Here is a 22169-nt window from a genome sequence, read left to right as displayed (position 1 = left end):
CAAACAGAAAGTTTGGTAATTTGGATGTTAACAATATCCATGTGAATGTCCATATAAGACGGAAGTCAATGCCTGTAAATGTTCTTCATGGAGTGTTAGGGCCAGGGGACGTCCTGGTGACACTTCTGATTGATAATAAAGAAAAGAAGAACAATAGGAAACACGTATTAGGAGTATGTTAAAAGCACAGCCTGTGGTGAAAAAAAAATTAAATAATAATAATAATAATAATAATATATATATATATATATATATATATATATATATATATATATATATATATATATATATATATATATATATATATATATATATATATATATATATATAAATACAAATACAATACAAACTTTAGGCACTCACCAATTTCTTTCTCCAGGGAAACTTTCTGCTGCTCTTCCTGCGGCCACAAAGAGCGGTCCTAGTGCCCTCCATGTATCCTAACCGCCATTGAACAAACAAAACAAAAAAAAATACGAACGACGAAGCCACCTTGGAAGTGGTCCATGGAAAGGTTGATATTGCGACCTCCTGTACTGTAGAATGTAGTATGGACCATAGGACAGGACGAAGAAGTCCCGTTAAGAAGCTGTGGAGGCCTAAGATGCTCTACTAGTCTGCTGGAAATCCAAAGAAGACGAAGGAGTAAAAAGCAAAATGGCGTTTGATAGAGAAGGCCTAAACGTGGCCACTGGCCATTATTGTTTCTCTATTTGTATTTAGTGCATACATGTACGCATATATGTCGTGTAGTAGATGAAACATTGCTAGTCATTGTTTGTATCCGGATACATTAGTCTGAGCCCACTTTATCGCCTCTTGTGCTAGTTAGCTTAGCTTGTTAGCTGCTAACAAAGAGACGCGGACGTTTTCAACACATCGCTAAGTAGAGATCAAATGTGAGTGTAAAGTGTTGTGATTGTGTGAAAATGTGCGAAAGAACGATAGCAAAGTATGAGGAGGAACTTTATTCAACAAAAGAGGAGAAGGAGCAACAACATCAACTACTGGACGCTGTTTTCAAGAAACATCAAATTGTGTTACACAGAACAGGTTTGTTTAGTTCTTACTCTCACATCTTTACTAACTTTATATTTCATTATTAACACTTTTATTCAATAAGAAGATGATTTATACTGTGGGAATGATGCAATGCTTTGATTTAGATTGTTCATGAAAACGAAACCGTTTGAGGTTGATGTTCCTCTCAGTTTGTAACAATGTGTGATTGATTGATTGATTGATTGAAGGACTTATGAGAAGTTTGCATAGGAAAGGGTACACTTTCATCACGGTACACATTCAATGCTGCAAGAAAGCCTGAGATGGATTCAGTTGAAATATATTTTAATTCACACATTGCTATGTAGAAAGTAGCATTTCGATGCAAATATACTGCAAGAAAATATAGTTCAAATAGTTAAAAGGCTTTGTATATTCCCAGTTACGAGTAGCCACAATGTGTAATGTCTTTCCTTTTTGATAAGGAGTTCCACATTTTGGTTGTATAGAAGACACACAAATTAGAACCTTTTTTGGAGTGAGCTCTGAGTTTAACGTGATTTGTACAACTACCTTTGATGTTGTAATGGTGAATATATTTTACATTTTTGAAATATTTGGTTGTTTTACTATTCACACTTTTAACACAACACACAAAACAACACATGTAATGTCAGTGTGTTAACAGTGTCAGTCCAAAACCATTTATATTCTCTATTCATTTTATTTAATTATTTACCCAACAGATGTCCAGCAGCCCCCTCACATTAAAGAGGAAGAGGAGGCTCCACAGCCCCCCCACATTAAAGAGGAAGATGAGGAAGTGTGGATCACTCAGGAGGAAGAGTGTCTTCTAGGGCAGGAGGAGGCTGATCTCAGCAAGTTTCCACTGACTGTTGTCTCTGTGAAGACTGAAGAGCATGAAGACAAACCACCTGAGTCCTCACAGCTTCATCACAGTCCAAGTAAGCACAACATCCACATATCATTTTATTCTCAGGTCATTCAATCCATCACAACTCTCCCGTCCAAAGGCAAAACCTAGTAACTCACTTCTAGCTGATTTTGAGAAAACAAATTTTAAACCAATCTATCTTGGTGCTGTCTTACAAAGATCTACAAAGTCATCAAACGTATAGATGTTTTCTTGAGCTTTCATTTTCTTGCCGATTGAGCCATGGATTGAATCTGCTCTCATGAACGTGTGCCCTTTCTCCAGATATTTTATCACAATCTCCGGTGGGCCCCATTCTGCGTTTGCACATTGGGCAAGAGCCGTGTACAGCGTCCAGTTTTTATTTTGACCTCCACAGTTATCTGCCCAAAAGAGTATGCAAGGGGAAGAATCAAGAACAATACATTCAATGAAGGAGCTTGCAACGTCCTGGCCAATCTTCCAAATATCCCCTCGTGCCATAATATCACAAAATCAGGTTGACCGTCGGCCCTCATTCGTGCAAATGTCTCATTAAAGACGATAAGGCGACTGACAAAGAAGCTCCGATTGGTCCCTTGAGATACTAGGTTTTTCTGTTGTATCTACGCGGTTATGTGGTAGTTGCTAGGTCCTGCCATGCGCGTAACAGCTTACTTACGGAACAAATTACAATATCGCATACTCTAATGTAAAACATATCACCTAGGAACTCCAAAATTATTATCAGCTCAGTTTTGACCAAAATTGAGTTACTGGGTTTTGCCTTTGGACGGGAGAACTGGACTCTTCACTTTGTCTTAGAAGACGTTTGTCCTCTCATCCAAGTAGGCTTCATCAGTTCATGCTCATAGACTTAAAGTCTTAAATCTAATCATTAGAATTTGGAGGGGAACTGTACTTTTTTGGGGAATTTTTCTATCATTCACAATCATTATAAATTACATGATAGTGGATATAAAAAAATATATATAAAAAAAATCACATTCTAACAAGGGCTGGGCGATATGGCCTTTTTTTAATATCTCAATATTTTTAGGCCATGTCACAATACACGATATGTATCGCAATATTCAGCCTTAGCCTTGAATGAACACTTGATGCATATAATCACAGCAGTATGATGATTCTATGTGTCTACATTAAAATATTCCTCTTCATACTGCATTCATATATGCTACTTTTAAACTTTCATGCAGAGAGGGAAACCACAACTAAGTCAAATTAGCAAAACTGTATTTACTAAAGTTAATAAGCAGTAGCACAAATATTCATGTAATTTCCAAACAGAAAGTGCAAGATTGTCAGAGACATTTTAAAACAATCTCTTAGTGCACTTTTGTGCATGATGTCACTAAGTTGACATATCAAAACAACACTAAATTAAAGTTCACTTTTTGTACAGAACGCCACTACCAGTGCCTCCCTCGTGACATGTTCAAAGTTCTTCCAGAGGTGGGAATTGAAAATTTCTCTGACAGGAGACTCTGCCAGACGTTCCCAGCAAACCCTCACAATGCGTTTGGGCCTGCCAGGTCTGTCCGGCATCCTCCCCCACCATCGCAGCCAACTCACCACCAAGTGGTGATCGGTAGAAAGCTCCGCCCCTCTCTTCACCCGAGTGTCCAAAACATGAGACCGCAATTCCGATGACACAACTACAAAGTCGAACATGGAACTGCGGCCTAGGGTGTCCTGGTGCCAAGTGCACATATGGACACCCTTATGTTTGAACATGCTGTTTGTTATGGACAATCTGTGACGAGCACCAAAGTCCAATAATAAAACACCACTCAGTCAGGACCCGTCCCCCCACCCGAAGGCGGAGGGAAGCTACCCTCTCGTCCCCCAGCCAGGTTGAACTTCAACTTGCAGGCTTTGAGCCGGGGGGCAACAAGAATTGCAAACCCCAGCCTCTCACTACTGGCAACGCCAGAGTGGAAGAGAGTCCAGCCCCTCTCGAGAGAATTGGTTCCAGAGCTCTTGCTGTGCGTCGAAGTGAGTCCGACTATATCTAGCCAGAACTTCTCCACCTTGCGCACTAGCTCAGGCTCCTTCCCACCCACGAGGTGATGTTCCTCGTCCCATGAGCTAGCTTATGAAGCCGAGGATCAGACCGCCAAGTGCCCTGCCTTCGACTGCCACCCAGCTCGCATTGCACTCGATCTCTATGGCCCCTGCTATGTGTGGTGATCCCATTGGAGGGGGGACCCATGTAGCTTCTTTGGGCTGTGCCCGGCCGGGCCCTATGGGGAAAAACCCCGGCCACCAGGCGCTTGCCACCATCGTGTCCCACCCCCGGACCTGGCTCCAAAGGGGGGCCCCGGTGACCCGCGTCCGGGCGAGGGAAATCTGGGTCCTTCGTGTGTATTTTTCATGAAGGTCTTCGAGCTGCTCTTTGTCTGATCCCTCACCTAGGACCAGTTTGTCTTGGGAGACCCTACCAAGGGGGCATAAAGCCCCCAGATAACATAGCTCTTAGGATCATTGGGACATGCACACTCCTCTACCATGATGAGGTGGCAGCTCAGGGAGGAGTATATATATATATATATATATATATATTTATATATATATATATATATATATATATATATATATATACTTATTAGAGATGCGCGGTTTGCGGTCTCATCCAAGGAGTCGGGCGGGTGACATGACGAAAAAAAAGATTTTAATTAGATTCGGGCAGGTGGCGGTTGAATCATTCGGAGATATTTGATATACATGGTTCAGGGATCGGTATCCTTTACCATTCAAAGAGCCATTTAGGACCAGTGTCACAAAGCGAAGAAGACAATAGCAGACGCCAACATTCTCTAGAATGACTGCTGGCAGTCTTCCAGTTAATAAGTATTAGGGCGTGCCATGAAGCCATTGACTTTGTCGCCTTCTACAGCATGTACGAGCTGCTTGTCAGTCCAGCAACTTGATGTATGTGGCTTCCGCAGACACACGCATCATCACTGGGTGACACAGAGTACACTGATGGTTGTGATATAAACAATTTTAGCACTCTTACTAATATGCGCCACGCTGTGAAGCCACACCAAACAAGAATGACAAACACACTTCAGGAGAACATCCTCACAGTAACACAACATAAACGCAACACAACAAATACCCAGAATCCTTTGCATCCATGACAATTCCTGACTATTTTATACACCCCGCTAGCAGCAAACCCCGCCACCCCCGTGCGTCGGTCAGGTGGGCGGGGTTGGGGGCGCGGGGGTGTAAAATATATTCAGGAAGTATCACGGATGCAAATGATTCTGGTAATTGTTGTGTTACTATGAGGATGTTCTCCCGAAATGTGTTTGTCATTCTTGTTTGGTGTGGCTTCACAGCGTGGCGCATATTAGTAAGAGTGCTAAAATTGTTTATATCACAACCATCAGTGTACTCTGTATCACCCAGTATGCCTTTCAATCTTGTACTTGTGATTGCGGAAGCTGCATACAACATGTTGTTGGACTAACAATCAGTTTGTACATGTTGTTGACGGTGTCAAAGGCACTGGCTTCACAGCACGCCCTTATTCTTGTCATCAGGATGAACGCCATTGTATATTCGCGAGAACGTTAGCGGCACCCATTGTCTTCTTTACTCCGTGAAACGGGTTTAAATAGCTCTTTGAGTGGTAAAGGTTGCCGACCTCTGATGTATTTCAACGGGCGGGTGGCGGGCGGTTGCGGTTCTGATAAAATGTTGGTTCGGGTGTACGGCGGGTGGATGACGACTTTGGTGATGCGGTTGCGGATGATATAATTGCCTATCCGCGCATCTCAAATATATATATATATATATATATATATATACATATACTGTGCATATATATATATGCAGTATACATATATATATATATATATATATATATATATATATATATATATATATATATATATATACACATCAGGGGGGTCGATGTGGACATGGTAGAGGATTATAAATACCTCGGAGTACACATCGACAACAAGCTGAATGGGTCAAAACATGCTGAGGTCCTCTACAACAGTGGTCCCCAACCTTTTTGTATCCGCGGACCGGTCAACGCTTAATAATTTGTCCCGCAGCCCGGGACAAATATATATATATATTTTTATTTATTTATTTATTAATTAATTTTTTTATAAAAAATTCTTCCGCGGTCCGGTGGTTGGGGACCACTGCTCTACAGGAAGGGACAGCGCCGCCTCTACTTCCTCGGGAGGCTATGATCTTTAAACGTCCGTACAAATATGTTGAAGATGTTCTATGAGTCGGTGGTGGCGAGCGCCTTCTTGTACGCCGTGGTTTGCTGGGGCAGCGGGCTGAGAGTGAAGGACGCAAACAGACTGGACAAGTTGGTAGAGAAGGCCAGTAATGTGGTGGGAGTGGAGCTGGACTCTGGCGGTGGTGTCAGAGAGGAGAAGTCTAGCAAAACTCCTAGCCATTATGGACAACACCTCCCACCCACTACACGTAGACCTTGCGGAGAGAATGAGCACGTTCAGTGGAAGGCTCAGACTACCAAAATGTAACACGGAACGACACAGGAGGTCCTTCATACCGACAGCCATCAGACTGTATAAAACATATGTTCCTTGACTGCACTTAAATGTAGAATATATGTAGAATATATTTAAATTATTCATATATTATATATAATATAAGTAATGTATTATTTATTATTATTATTGTTTATTGTGAGCAAACTGGGCTTCACGGTGGAAGAGGGGTTAGTGCGTCTGCCTCACAATACGAAGGTCCTGCAGTCCTGGGTTCAATCCCAGGCTCGGGATCTTTCTGTGTGGAGTTTGCATGTTCTCCCCGTGAATACGTGGGTTCCCTCCGGGTGCTCCGGCTTCCTCCCACTTCCAAAGACATGCACCTGGGGATAGATTGATTGGCAACACTAAATTGTCCCTGGTATGTGAATGTGAGTGTGAATGTTGTCCGTCTATCTGTGTTGGCCCTGTGATGAGGTGGCAACTTGTCCAGGGTGTAAACCGCCTTCCGCCCGATTGTAGCTTAGATAGGCGCCAGCGCCCCCCGAGACCCCAAAAGGGAATAAGCGGTAGATAATGGATGAGGATGGGTGAGCAAACTGGGGTGCTGAATTTCCCCCAGGGATCAATAAAGTACTTTCCATTCTAGTCTATTCTATTCTATTCTATATACAGTACAGTGAGGTCCACAAGTATTTGCACACCCTGCAATTTTGCAAGTTCTACCACTTAGAAATTAGTGAGAGGTCTGAAATGTTCATCATGGATGTATTTCCACTGTTAGAAACATAATTGAAAAAGAAAAATCTGGAAATCACATTGTATGATTTTTTAATGATATATTAGTATGTTACTGGGGTTCATAAGTATTTGCACATGTGAGAATCAGCAATAATTATGACTCTCAAAGAGATGTCATTCTACCTTAAAAAGTCCACCTTCAACCCACAACTAATCACCCACCCACCAGCCTTTTGAGCTCATTAAAGTCACGTGTGCAGCCCACAGTCAGTCAAGGTCCTCCTTCTACCATGGGCAAGACCAAAGAGCTGTCAAAAGAAGCCAGAGACAAAATTGTAGGGCTCTGCAAAGCTGGAAAAGGCTATGGGACAATTGGGAAACAGCTTGGTGAGAATAGATCAACTGTTGCAGCAATTGTTAGAACATGGAAGAGGCTACACATGACTGCTAATCTACCTCGGACTGGGGCTCCATGTAAGATCTCTCCTCGTGGGGCATCACTCATGATAAGAAAAGTGAGGATTTAGCCCAGAACTACACGGCAGGAGCTGGTGAATGACCGGAAGACAGCTGGGACCACTATTTCCAAGGCTACTATCAGTAGAACACTACGGCCTAGTGGTTTAAAATCATGCATCGCACGGAAGGTTCCCCAGCTTAAGCCAGCCCATGTCCAGGCCCATCTGAAATTTGGCAATGGCCATCTGTATGATCCAGAGGAGTCAAAATGGAACTTTTTGGTATAAACTCCACTCGTCGGGTTTGGAAGAAAAAGAAGGATGAGTATCATCCCAAGAACACCACCAGTGAAGCATGGGTGTGGAAACATCATGCTTTGGGGGGGCTTTTCAGCAAAGGGGACAGGACGACTGCACCCGATTAAGGAGAGGGTGAACGGGGCCATGTATTGAGAGATTTTGGCCAAAAACCTCTTTCCTTCATTTAGAGCATTGAAGATGGATCGTGGCTGGGTCTTCCAACACGAAGCACACAGCCAGGATAACCAAGGACTGGCTCCATACCGAGCATATCAAGGTTTTGGAGTGGCCTAGCCAGTCTCCACATTGTGTTGGTCGGTGACAGCCCCGAAACCTGACAGATCTAGAGAAGATTTGTGTGGAGGAGTGGGCCAACATCCCTGTTGCCGGGTGTGCAAACCTGCTGAAGAACAATAGGAAACGTTTGACCTCTGTAATTGCATTGTACACTAAATATTAAAACTAATATTCTCATGTGTGCAAATATGTATGAACCCCAGTAACATGCACATAAATCATTAAAAAAATCATACAATGTGATTTCCGGATTTTTCATTTTTGATTATGTCTCTAACAGTGGAAATACATCTATGATGAACATTTCACATATCTCTCTAATTTCAAAGTGGGAGAACTTGCAAAATTGCAGAGTGTGCAAATACCTGTGGACCTCACTGTAAAAAAAAAAAAAAAAAAAAACCCATGTGTTTATATATATGTATATATACACACCGTATTTCCTTGAATTGCCGCCGGGTATATAGTATGCGCCTGCTTTGAATTACATTTTCAAAATGGAGGAGGCTGATTTCAATACCGGTAATTTGAAATTGCATAAAGGGAAGAAGATTACGAACTATTCAGTAGGATTTAAGGTCCAAGCTATTGAATACCGGTATGCTAAAAGGAACAGTAAGAAGTTATGTTTTATTAATATACCGTAGCTGCATGGGTCAAATATGAGTCATTAAATGACTCCCACCTCCTGGTGGTAGAGGGCGCTAGTGATCCTTCTTGCGACTACTCGGCTGCAGAAGAAGCGACAACGAGTGACGTGATATGTGCTGGGAACGGATATGACGCGAGTGGTGCACGACGGACCTTTTAGGATGTAACACCACAACTTTTATGCTAGCTATGTAAACAACCGGGCTGAAATAAAGCATGTTCCAGTTGTAAATACACAGTGTATTATTTATACAATAACACTTCCTGGTGGCAGCGGTGGGATAAAGAGATCACCCATGGAGCAGAACGGGAGGGGGAGGTTCCCGAATTCTGTCGTCGCCCGCACGTGAGGAGCCGAGCTAACTGATAGCAGCGGTCTGATAGCAGTTTTCTAAACTGGACTTTCAGTCGAAGCAGGAAGTAATAAAAGGAAGATCTCCATTGAGATAGAGAGACTTTTAAAACTCAAGAAAGATAAGGAAGACTTCTATAAATGAGTTATCGATGCTTTTGATCAGAAGGAGCTGGCATGGACTTAATTTAAAAGTAAAGGTAAGACCATAATAAAGTTTTTTTTATTAAATGTGCTTTTCATGATGTATCCTTACATCACACTCAAATTTTTACTGCATGCCTTTGGTAAGTGCCGGAGTGAGAAGAGGTTTTAAAATAATTAGCGCATGCTTAGCTTTACCACATGCCTTTGGTAAGCGCCGGTGTGGGAAGAGGTTTTAAATTAATTAGCGCCCGGGTGGCGATTCAAGGAAATAACGGTAAATATATACACACATACTTTTTTAAAATTCATTTTGGCCAAAGGGGGCACATTTCGATTTCTTACATCCACTTTTTATTACATATGTTGACCAGAAGGGGAGCACTTTTAAAACCGACACACAGTCAATTTGAAAAATTCTTCCTTTTTGGGACCACCCTAATTTTGATAGATTTCACTACCAGGGGTGCAAATGAGACATTGGGACCATGATTTTTGTCCCAACTTGTTCACACCTCCTCATATGGAAGCTACTTTTCCTTGTTGGTGTCTCAAGAAGGGTAGAAATACAAGAACAAATAAATGAATGCATACAGTGGAGTGCGGGGACCCCTCGAGGTAGTTGTAAGGTGTCCTTAGCTAAATGACAGATAGTTAACAGCAATGAACCCTCACTGGGTCCATTTCTACACTCTCAGTTACATTGACATTGATATTATACATGTGGGCCAATAGATAGAAGTGCTGTTAAATGTAGCTTTGATGTGGCAAACTACTTTTGCAGTGTAGCGTGTAGTGTAGTTTGCTACAATTCTCTGAGGATAGCTTAGCTACATTTAATTGAGAGTAACTTGTAGCTTAGCTTACTACATGTTCCAGGTCGCTTACCCATCAATGTTTATTTGGCCTAGCTCACATGTGAATAGTTTGAATACTGCGAACTTCAATACAGTGACACCTCATTTGTTTTTTATGTTCTGCAGACGTCCAGCAGGTGTCAGCAGAGAGTCATGAAAAGATTCCCTCCAAGCAGCAGGAGTGGAGCTCCAGTGTGGGACAGAAGGAGTTACAGGCCTCATCCCACATTAAAGAGGAAGAGGAGGAACTGTGGGAGCAGCTTCAAAGGTTGGAGGAGGTTAATGATGAAGATGAAGCTCAATCCTTACAGCTTCATCACAGTCAAAGTGAGGAGAACAGAGGGGCCGAGCTTGTAAGTCAACACATCACAGAAGCTGATGGAGAGCATTGTGAAGATATAAAGTCAGAACCAGACAGCATCTTTGCTCCACTGTCAGACATGGACCACATGATGTCAGACTCTTCTGATCACAGTGACCACATCCAAAAACCTTTGGAGAGTAAAAATGACTCTAAAGGTGATACGAGACATCACACTAACAACACACACTTTGACTGCTCTGAATGTGGGAAATCATTTAGACGCAAGAGTAATTTTACAGTACACATGAGAATACATACTGGAGAGAAACCTTTTACTTGCTCTGTTTGTAAGAAGAGTTTCTCCACAAAGCAACACATGACCAGGCACATGAGAATACATACTGGAGAGAAACCTTTTGCTTGCTCTGTTTGTCAGAAGAGTTTCTCCAGAAAGCGTAACATGACCACACACGTGAGAACACATACTGGAGAGAAACCTTTTACTTGCTCTGTTTGTAAGAAGAGTTTCTCCATAAAGCTTGCAATGGCCACACACATGAGAACACATACTGGAGAGAGACCTTTTACTTGTTCTGTTTGTAAGAAATCTTTCTCCAGAAAGCTTGACATGACCAAACACATGAGAATACACACTAGAGAGAAACCTTTTACTTGCTCTGTTTGTAAGAAGAGTTTCTCCATAAAGCTTGCCATGACCACACACATGAGAACACATACTGGAGAGAAACCTTTTACTTGCTCTTTTTGTGGGAAGAGTTTTTCCAGAAAGCCAGACATGACTACACACATGAGAATACATACTGGAGAGAAACCTTTTACTTGCTCTGTTTGTAAGAACAGTTTCTCCAGAAAGCTTGACATGACTACGCACATGCGAACACATTCTGGAGAGAAACCTTTTCGTTGCTCTGTTTGTAAGAAGAGTTTCTCCAGAAAGCGTAACATGACCACTCACATGAGAATACATACTGGAGAGAAACCTTTTACCTGTTCAGTATGTAAGAAGACATTCTCCAGAAAGCTTGACATTACCAGACACATGAGAAGACATACCGGAGAGAAACCTTTTGCTTGCTCAGCTTGTGCTAAACGATTCAACACTAAATATGAAATTATATCACACATGAGAACACACACTGGAGAGAAACCGTTTAGTTGCACTGTGTGTGTTAAAAGGTTCAGGTTTAAAAATCAGGTCAGTAAACACAAGTGTGTAACAGACATGGAAGCTGTAGGGATTTAAAAACACTTAAACCGTGATTGTGCCAAATGTACTTTAAAAAAACAGCATGTGTAATATGAATGTATATTTGATGTTGTATGTAGTGCTTCTCATCTATTAGTGTTATATTTTGTCCTGGAATGACTTTTTAATGTATGTGTATTTATTGAATATAATATATGTAGTTACTATTTATTTATATTTTCTCATTGTTAATGTGAGGACTTCTTATTATTCCCTTGGGTTTTTATCCATTGCATTTTTATTGATGTTATTAAGTATGAATGAATACAATAACAAAATGTGGACTCTGGTAGATTAGCAGCATTGTTACATCATGGATGTTAACTACTGCAAAACGTCAACAAAGAATAAAAAGGCTGAAGTTAGCAACACATCACTGATCTTTAGAGCCATCGTGACTGGAGTTGGTTGTTTTTATTGCTGCATTTGTACTTATTTTACCTCACAGCTTCACTTTTAATCCTAAAGTCTTCTTCAAATTCAATATTGTTGTAGGCTCATACGATTCATGTTTATGATGTATGTAGTCTGTGGAAAGGGTTGTTGTCCCTTGTGGATCCATTTGTTCACTTGCACAGATACATCTTCATCATCATCATCTTCATCATCATCATCAGACGTAACCGGTCCACTACTGGACGAAACCTTAGCATTAATGTTTTAATATAAGTGTGACTTCATTATTTCTTGATAATAAGACCAAAAATACAGATTTAAGCACTGTATTAGAGTGCCTCTTGTAATAGTATAACTCGCCACCCTGAGAAGTGGGGGCGATCATTAGCTAGCAGATGCATGTTGCTATCATGTTTTATCAGTATTTATGTTTAATTTTTTGTCAGATCCAAGTTTTATTGCTCTGCTGATTAGATTAATTACTATGGCTGCCTATATATATATATATATATATATATATATATATATATATATATATATATATATATATATATATATATATATACACACACACACACACACACACACACCTACGGTCATGAGCTTTGGGTTATAACCGAAAGGATAAGATCACGGGTACAAGCGGCCCAAATGAGTTTCCTCCGCCGGGTGGCGGGTCTCTCCCTTAGAGATAGGGTGAGAAGCTCTGTCATCCGGGAGGAGCTCAAAGTAAAGCTGCTGCTCCTCCACATGGAGAGGAGCCAGACGTGGTGGTTCGGGCATCTGGTCAGGATGCAACCCAAACGCCTCTCTAGGGAGGTGTTTCAGGCACATCCACCCGGTAGGTGGCCAAGGGGAAGACCCAGGACACGTTGGGAAGACTATCTCTCCCGGCTGGCCTGGGAACGCCTCAAGATCCCCCGGGAAGAGCTGGACAAAGTGGCTGGGGAGAGGGAAGTCTGGGCTTCCCTGCCAGGGCTGCTGCCCCCGCGACCCAACTTTGGATAAGCGGAAGAAGATGGACGGATGGATTCTGCTTTCATGGATAAATGTTTGCCTTTTAAACATTGTTTTAACATTATCTGATTTTTTTACAGACTTTAAACAAGTCACTAACAAGCTAAGCTAACTACAGAGCTAAGCTAACAAACAAATGAGACGATTTTATCCTTGAATAAATAATGAAATATGTATTTTATCTGACATTAATATTTACAAACTGGAGGAAAAATAATAACACTTCCTTTTTTTTTCTGCGTCGATGTTTTTTCACGACAGTTCGTACACTTGACGTTACAAGATGGTACCACTCTGCTCTCGTGAGATGTGTCATGCGCAGGAAAGTCAAAGGAGCGTTGTAGTTTGTTTGCATATCAAGACAGACTGATATATAATAATAACAAATATATTTAACACCAAAATATCTTAATAATGTTAGAATAATTATGTATATATTATCACACAACTCTTATGCTTTAGGGTTGTTGCTATAGTTATCAATTGTGCTGAAGTTGTACTTTTTCTATCTGTGCAAAGCCAGTTGTCTCGTATCAGTGTTTGTTTCCAGAATTGGCCTGCTGACTGCCAAGGGCAAACATTGAGTACTAGGACACAGATATCACGGAGAGGACAGGGCGATATCACGAGTGTCAGCACATTTGCATTTTATTAATAATCTTATATTGTGTCTAACTGGGGCTGTTAAGATTACCCCTTTCCTTCAGCGACAGACTCAGTGATGTAACCAGTGACCTCCCAAATAAATAGAGGAAGCACGTGGGCAGGATTTTAGAGCATAGTTTGGATCGGTAACTAGAGTTCAGCCCAAACGTCTCTCCTCATTGAGACAAGTTGAACTGTGTCTCTGTATGATTCCTTGCTTCTTGTCTGTTTAATTGATGTCATCAGTGTTTGAACCTGACACGAATATAATAATACATATTGTATTCGAATAAAATTATATATATATATACATATTTATACATTTATACTTAATGTTTACATATATGTGTGTATTTATACACACAATCACTCACACATTTAATACAAGTATAAAAGAATACCATAAATAAAACTAGACATTTAAAGGAAGTGTATGCATGAAATAACATAAAATTATGTTTACACTGCTAAAAATATGGTATATATATATATATATATATATATAAATATACATATATACATACATACATACATACACATATATATATATATATATATATATATATACATATATATATATATATATATATATAAACATTCAAACACTCTGGACCCTTTAGTGTTGCCAATCAACCTAACCCGGAGAAAAACAATAGAACATAATATATATTAATAATGTAATATAGATTTTAACTACGTGAACTCACATATTTAACTTTAATGTACTTCTACTAATCTATTAACCCTGCAACAACACTACTTTGCACAGCTTCTTTCTCAAGATGCTAGTCTGCATTTGCAGTGTGGAGCTTTGCAACATGTTGTGCCAAGATACTGATTTAATAGATCATTTAAGAATAAAATGGCCTATTAGCTTAATTACATGATTGTCAAATATCACTTTCATCATTTTACTCAAGTCTTATGAACAAAACATTTTTAGTTTTCTTGTCCTGACATAGCAGACGTCTAAAAGGCAAACATGTATCCATGAAAGTATGTAGTAGCTGCTGGTGGTGTGTTTGACAGAGAAGCAGCTGGAAGGAGATACCGTAGAAGTCCAGTCTCCAAGGTAAATACTGAACATTCTTATGGTTCACTTTACTTTGTCAATATAGTCAATACTCAAAAACAAGGTTGAAATAGTGCAGCTGTGAAGTGCACAGAAAACTTGCAATTACAAGCACAAGCAAAACAACGATCACTAAGAAAGGGCAAGCAAAAAACTAATATTTTATCCGACAAGGTCACATGCAAAGGATAAAGCACTGGTTCCAATTTTCTAGTACAAACAAAAATGTCTCTTACAAAAGGTGTGCATCATTATATGCACACCTTGTTGCGCCTTACGTTCAGCGTCAGATTGTTGGGGGAGATCCTGGCAAAGATTACAATTTGCCTTGAATGTTAAATGTCCAATGTTAGGTAAGTTCCTCAGTAGCGTGTTACTGGCATCACTGATCAGCAGCATGGGAGGCCCCTTCAGCCCATGAGAAGTCAACAGAAATGTTTTATCGAGGGACGTAAATGCCCACAATAAACATTCACCATATACAAAACACAATATGAGTTCATTAATTCACTTCAACCCAGACGAGGGACTTAATTGCCCATTGTGCACATTTTGTGAATCTGTCACTTTCACACTGGCTTCTGTGACGTAGTGAGTGTCATCCGAGGCCAGAAAGGCGCAGAGAGAGTATTGAGAGAGTGTAGCCAACAGGGTTTTGGAGATGGTGTCCAACATGGCCCCCTGTAGTCACATGAAGGGTTTTTTAACCATTCATTTGGGAGACTGTCTGGCCATACTCTCTCTAATTGGTCAAATTCCCACAGGTGACTACAGAGCGCCTTGTTAGACACCGACCGGCCAAACTCTCTCTCTTCACGACTCTGGAAAGGAGCACACATCAGTGACCTCTAGAGGACGACGCCAGTAAATACACAACATTGTTACTATGTCTTACATTGTTGTATTCATATATGTCTATTCATCCATCCATCCGGGGGCAGCAGCCTAAGCAGGGAAGCCCACACCTTCTCTCCCAAGCAAATACGTCCAGCTCCTGGATCCCGAGGCGTTCCCAGGCCAGTCATAGTCTTCCCAACGTGTCCTGGGTCTTCCGTGTGGCCTACGGGTCGGACGTGTCCTAAACACCTCCCTATGCGTTCAGGTGGCATCCTGACCAGATGCCCGAAGCACCTCATCCGGCTCCTCTATATGTTTATATTAATATATGTTTATATCGTTCACAAAACGAAAGTCAAAATCATGCAATGATCTTGCAAATGTTCCCTGTATTTACTGGGTGGTGTGATCAATACCAAAATGTACAGTAACGTCCACAAACACTTGCACTTTGTCAGCAAAGTTCTTGTAAAAAAGAAAAGAAACGAAGAATGTTGCTGCGCTAATGCCCCGCCTATCTTCCTCCGAGCCACTAACGACTTCATCTGGGACACAAACAAGACAACAAGACAGCTTTAAGGACTTCAACACAAAATGTATGCATCATTTCTAACGGCCACTGGGGGGCAGTAGAGGTAACTATTCCAGCAAGGTTTTACAAAGTGTTTTACAAGGTCTGACTCAAATTGCCTACCTGGTCTGTGTGACTACACTCTGGCAAGCCATTTTGTCTGATATAGTCCTCAAACATACATTTTGCTACTGTAAAGGCACGCTGGAAAAGGTTGACATAGCTTGTAAAGTAGTCCATGACCACAAATACACACCTGTTGTCCTGAGATGTAACAGGTAACTCAGTAACATTCATAGCAGCAGATCCTATCGTGTTGAAATGTACTATCTTTATCTTTCATGATGGTCACTTACCATTAATTGATTAACGTGGACCCCGACTAAAACAAGTTGAAAAACTTGCGATAATTGAAATTGTGATAATGTTATCACAATTTCAAAAGGGTTAAAACCAATAAAAATCAAACTTCAAATTTATTTTTTGAAGTTTTTTTCAAAATTTTACCTGTCCCGGAATATCCTTAAAAAAAGCTTTAAAGTGCTTGATTTTCGCTATTTGCGAAGCCACTGTCTATTTTCCTGTGACGTCATACAGTGCTGCCAATGTAAACAAACAATGGCGAATAGCACAGCAAGATATAGCGACATTAGCTCGGATTCAGACTCGGTTTTCAGCGGCTTAAGCGATTCAACAGATTACGCATGTATTGAAAAAGATGGTTGGAGTGTGGAGGCAGATAGCGAAAATGAAGTTGAAGAAGAAACTGAAGCTATTGAGCGAATAGCTATTGACGTTAGCATCGCCGGTAAAATGTGCGGACCAAACGATCAGGACTTTCGCATCTTGTGACACTGGAGCAACTTAAATCCGTCGATTGGTGTTTGTTTCGCATTAAATGTGGGCATCTAGTTTCAAATGTACATATAGCTAGCCTAAATAGCATGTTAGCATCGATTAGCTGGCAGTCACGCCGCGACCAGATATGTCTGATTAGCACATAAGTCAACAACATCAACAAAACTCACCTTTGTGATTTTGTTGACTTTATCGTTGCAAATGCATCTGCAGGTTATCCATACATCTCTGTGCCATGTCTGCCTTAGCATCGCAGGTAAAATGTGCAGACACTACAGCACATTCAATGGCGGACTGGGAGCAGATTTCTTGCCACTTTCGCATCTTCGGGCCAGTGGTGCAACTTGAATCCCTCCCTGTTAGTGTTGTTACACCCTCCGACAACATACCGACGAGGCATGATGTCTCCAAGGTTTCAAAAAATAGTCGAAAAAACGGAAAATAACAGAGCTGAGACCCGGTGTTTGTAATGTGTTTGAAAATATGAAAATGGCGGCTTTATTACCTAGGTGACGTCACGTTCTGACGTCATCGCTCCAAGAGCGATAAACAGAAAGGCATTTAATTTGCCAAAATTCAACCATTTAGAGTTCGGAAATCGGTTAAAAAAATATATGGTCTTTTTTCTGCACCACCAAGGTATACATTGACGCTTACCTAGGTCTGGTGATAATGTTCCCCTTTAACATTTAGTGGTTAATTGTACGGAATATGTACTGTGCTGTGCTATCAACTAATACAAGTTTTAATTAATCAATCAATCAATCAATCAATCAATCAATCAATCAATCAATCAATCACTGCGGTTAAGCGGCTTGGATCAAGCGTCCAGTCAATGTTTGGCTTTACCGTGTCTAATTTCACATTTCACTTTCCTTTTCTTGGATGCTTTGCCTCCAGAAGATTCAGCCTCACTTTTTCCCTCCTCTCACTTTTAGTACTTTTGCCACAGCGAGTCAATCACATGAATTGTTTCAGCTTTAGTTTTTACTTCCTGATCCAACCCTGGCTTGGAATTTAACACTGGCTTGGACTCTAACCCATGCAAGGTAGAACTGCCCAATTTTAATGACTATCATAAACAGAAATAAAACTATAAAATCGGTGAAGTCAGCACAAAGCGTCAGATGGACACAACAACTGTGCCAAGAGCCAAAGTCAAAGATTGTCTTCTGCTTGGAGACGGCACCATATCTAACATTCACATACACACCACTAGATTTGTAAAGTCTGTGCTGAGCAGTTTGTCACCACAATTCCTTCATCTTGTTAACGTCTCACTTCAGACTGGAACATTTCCAAAGGCCTTAAAGGGTTGTTTGCAACATTTACACAGATGTTTAGAGGGAGCTAACTTTCCAATTTATTTCCCACAGCATATCCCTCCTTCTTTCGGCTTCTAGGACTTAATGATGTAACTACATACGTATGTAACACATGCATTAGCTTTGGGTGTTGTTACCTAATAATAGTGATTTGGATAGTTAAATTAAATGTAAATCCTATCTTAACAATAACATAATTTCAAATTATTTGTTGCCTCTCTTGGACTGCTTTTGTATGTGTTCACATGTTCTCTGCATGTACGTGTTGACCAGACAGGATGAGTGACCGCCGTAAACACCATTCATTATATACACACTGATTATTATACAACCTTAGTAATTGTAAAAGTAATAGTCTTTATGCCACAGTGCTGAACAACGATCTGACCATATCAAACCTGCAATTTTTGGGCAAAATCCTGGAAAAAGGTGTCTCCCAAATCTGGTGATGTGCAGTACCACTGATTTTTATTCAGAACCGATACAGAGTAAAATCCAGGCCGGTATCGGCAATATGGGTCTTAAACTGATACTTTGCGCAAATATACTTAATGGGTCTGGTAATGTTTAATAAGTAATGTACCGTATTTCCTTGAATTGCCGCCGGGGCGCTAATTAATTTAAAACCTCTTCTCACTCCTGCGCTTATCAAAGGCATGCGGTGAAAGTAATCATACGCTAATTATTTTAAAACCTCTTCTCACTCCGGCACTTACCAAAGGCATGCAGTAAAAATTTGAGTGTGATGTAAGCTTGGACCTTAAATCCTACTGAATAGCTCTTAATCGTATTCCCTTTATGCGATTTCAAATTACCGGTATTGAAATCAGCCTCCTCCATTTTGAAAATGATGACAGGGGAAGTGTCACTCGTGACGTCACGAGTTTGACCAGGCGGTAATACTAAGCATGTGCTAATTATTTTGCGAAGCGAGTTTGACCCGGCAATAATTCAAGGCAGGCTGTTGTGTTTTACTAAGAGGAGATGACGGCTGACTAACACCAGGTGGCAGTAATGTCAAAAGATTTATTTTTATATTAAGTAAATATATATATATATATAAAAGAATATAAACAATACTAATGAATAAACCAAGGAAATGGAGTGTGGATGAGATCCAAAAGTGTATGTGGTGTGAGGCAATGTGTGTGATTAGCTGAGGTGTGTGTTACCAAAGTGTTGATGAGAGCGAAGGAACGCTGAAGTCCATAGGGAAGGCGCAAAGAGGCAAGATCCATGCCCAAGCGGGGGGGGGGGGGGGGGGGGGAATCAAGGATTGAGGGAGGCAGTCAGAGTCCAGAGGGAGATCCAGGGAAACACGGGGAGTGCTGTGGGAAGAAAACAGGAAACATCAGAACCAACGGAACACGCAGGGGAAGAGCGAGTACGCGGGATGGAAGCTAGATACAGAATGCTTACACATTAACAGAAGACTATAATCCGGCGAGTTAATGGCAGGATGTCCAGGTTTATGAAGGCAGCTCTGTCATTACCGTTTGGTGTGAAGATTTCCTGTGATTGATTGCAGCTGACGGCTGCTGCAGAGCGGAGACGCGCTCGGCTCGTCCCTGGTTCAGCGCGCCCGTGGGCGTGTCCCGAGGTGCGCACAGACAAATGAGCGGCGCTGGCAGGAGTCTAAGCCGTAACAGTACCCCCCTCCTTATGGACAGCTTCCAGATGTCCTACAGGTCGAACCACCAAGAGCACAGGAACAAAAGTCAATGGAGGGCGAAGGGGCGAACTGGTGGTGTGTCCCCGAATCCACCGGGGACGAGTTTGGTGGCGACGGCTAGTAGAATGCCGCTGACGCCGGCGAGGCGGGCGACCAAGGAACGGCCACCATCTTGGCCGTCGGGGTGGCGAACGCGAGTGGCACCATGGTGCGTCTTGCCAAAAACGAGGAGGTAACGTCGGAGGCATGCAAGCAGCAGCAGACGTCGTCTGTGGCGTAGAGGAATAGCAAGACGGCGGCGTGGAGGCAGCGGACATTGGCGGCGTCGAAGCAGCGGACGTCATCGGCGGCGTGGAAGCGGCGGACGTCATCGGAGCCGAAGACGAGGATGGCAGCTGAGGAGCTGGCCAAGGTGCTGAAGTCGGCGCTGCAGGCTGAGGTGCAGAGGCCGAGGCCAGCCTGGAAGCTGCCGGAGACGCAGGGGTCAGCCTGGAAGCTGGTGCTAGCTCGGAGGCTAGCTTGGGGACAGGTGCTAGCTCGGAGGCTAGCTCGAAAACAGGTGCTAGCTCGGAGGCTAACTTGGGGACAGGTGCTAGCTCGGAGGCTAGCTCGGGAACAGGTGCTAGCTTGGAGGCTAGCTCAGGGACAGGTGCCAGCTTGGGCTAATTATTTATACATACATAAATACACAATACATATGTACTGGTTCACATCTGAAACATCTTCTGGACCACTTCAGGAAGCATATTATTATTTAATTTATACATCATTTGAACAACTGTCTTTTAAACAATTTTAAAATGTATAACTTAATGAATTATTTGTTGGGTTTCTATAATCCATTTAATTAATGATCTTTATTAGTCTCTTTTGTAATATGATGATTGTGTTGTGATTGTTTTATACGTATGTCCCCAGACCTTTATGCAATATAAAAGTGAGAGAAAATGGCTGAAATGTTTGTGGAAGGATGGTTTTGTTTTTACAAACTTACATTTATGGATAAAACCAACACCCTCAATATTGTGTTTTAAAAAAGTTTTAAATATTAATTTCACAAAACAAGTTTGGAGTGTTAGGCAAACCCAATATAGCACATCATCACACAAAGATTTACTTTGCATAAATTCCTAAAAAATAAACTGTTCATTTTGTTTCTCTATCACAGAACGAACAAGTGCTGTCATAAATTGCAAAACGACATCCTAAAATTATTTTAAGTGGTCAATTCTGTTTTTTTTTGTATGTGTGTTTTTTTTATGAACACTTTTGCCAATGGAAACTTTCAAATTATGAGTATTGTTTGTTTTGTTCCAAAGAAAATACAGCAAATAAGAAAAAGTAAAGAATTGTCTAATTTCAGAGTTTCAAATTTCTAATATTGTGTCCATCCACCAAAAATCCCAAGAAAGGATATAAAAGAGTTCTGAAAAAAATGATATGCTGTACTTAGAATATTTTGAATGAAAGCCTTTAATATTGGTTTAAATATTTTCATCTATTTGCAGTTCGTACTTAATGAAATCTTAAAAAATTACAATACTTTTATCACTCAATAAGTGCATCAGCGATCAAATGCCTTTGTCAAACCATTAGGGTTGCCAACACCCAGACATTGAAATAAGGGACATCTCGCAGGCGGTTGGAACATTTTTGTGTCCATTATAAAATTTGTGTTTCCCCTATTTCAGTCCGGGCCTGAAAAAATGCTTAGAAAATGCTTTAAAAATTCCACAGTGCTTAAAAAAATGAACTTTACACCTCCACTAAACCACTGTTGCACTTACTGTAAGTCCTATTCATACCATAATCACAAGAAAATTTCAAAATTTGCAAAAACATTATTATAGAAAACAATTGGGATGGGTGCTGGATCAAAAAAGGAAGAAAGGTCCGCACACACCGCCACAGCAGTGTGAAAAAGAGCGCTTGCTCGAAACGTCATACTTAAATAAAATTTATCCTGATCAATGTAAAAT

The 22169-nt window shown here is 41.1% G+C and overlaps 2 protein-coding genes across 5 annotated transcripts in view; one reads left to right on the top strand and one right to left on the bottom strand.

Annotated features, from left to right (window-relative positions):
* Window positions 1-22169, bottom strand: part of LOC133545389 (gastrula zinc finger protein XlCGF57.1-like) — a 262634-nt gene that overhangs the window by 84246 nt on the left and 156219 nt on the right. The gene's annotated exons all lie outside the window — the stretch shown is intronic.
* Window positions 407-12200, top strand: LOC133545400 (gastrula zinc finger protein XlCGF57.1-like). The gene is made up of 3 exons (XM_061890948.1): window positions 407-1053; window positions 1749-1967; window positions 10353-12200. Exons 1-3 carry the CDS (start codon window positions 930-932, stop codon window positions 11792-11794), a joined length of 1785 nt encoding a protein of 594 aa, XP_061746932.1. The 5' UTR covers window positions 407-929; the 3' UTR covers window positions 11795-12200.

The sequence above is a fragment of the Nerophis ophidion genome, linkage group LG28 (genome assembly GCF_033978795.1).
Source record: "Nerophis ophidion isolate RoL-2023_Sa linkage group LG28, RoL_Noph_v1.0, whole genome shotgun sequence".
Lineage (NCBI taxonomy): Eukaryota > Metazoa > Chordata > Actinopteri > Syngnathiformes > Syngnathidae > Nerophis > Nerophis ophidion.
This window is presented reverse-complemented; position numbering and strand designations above follow the sequence as displayed.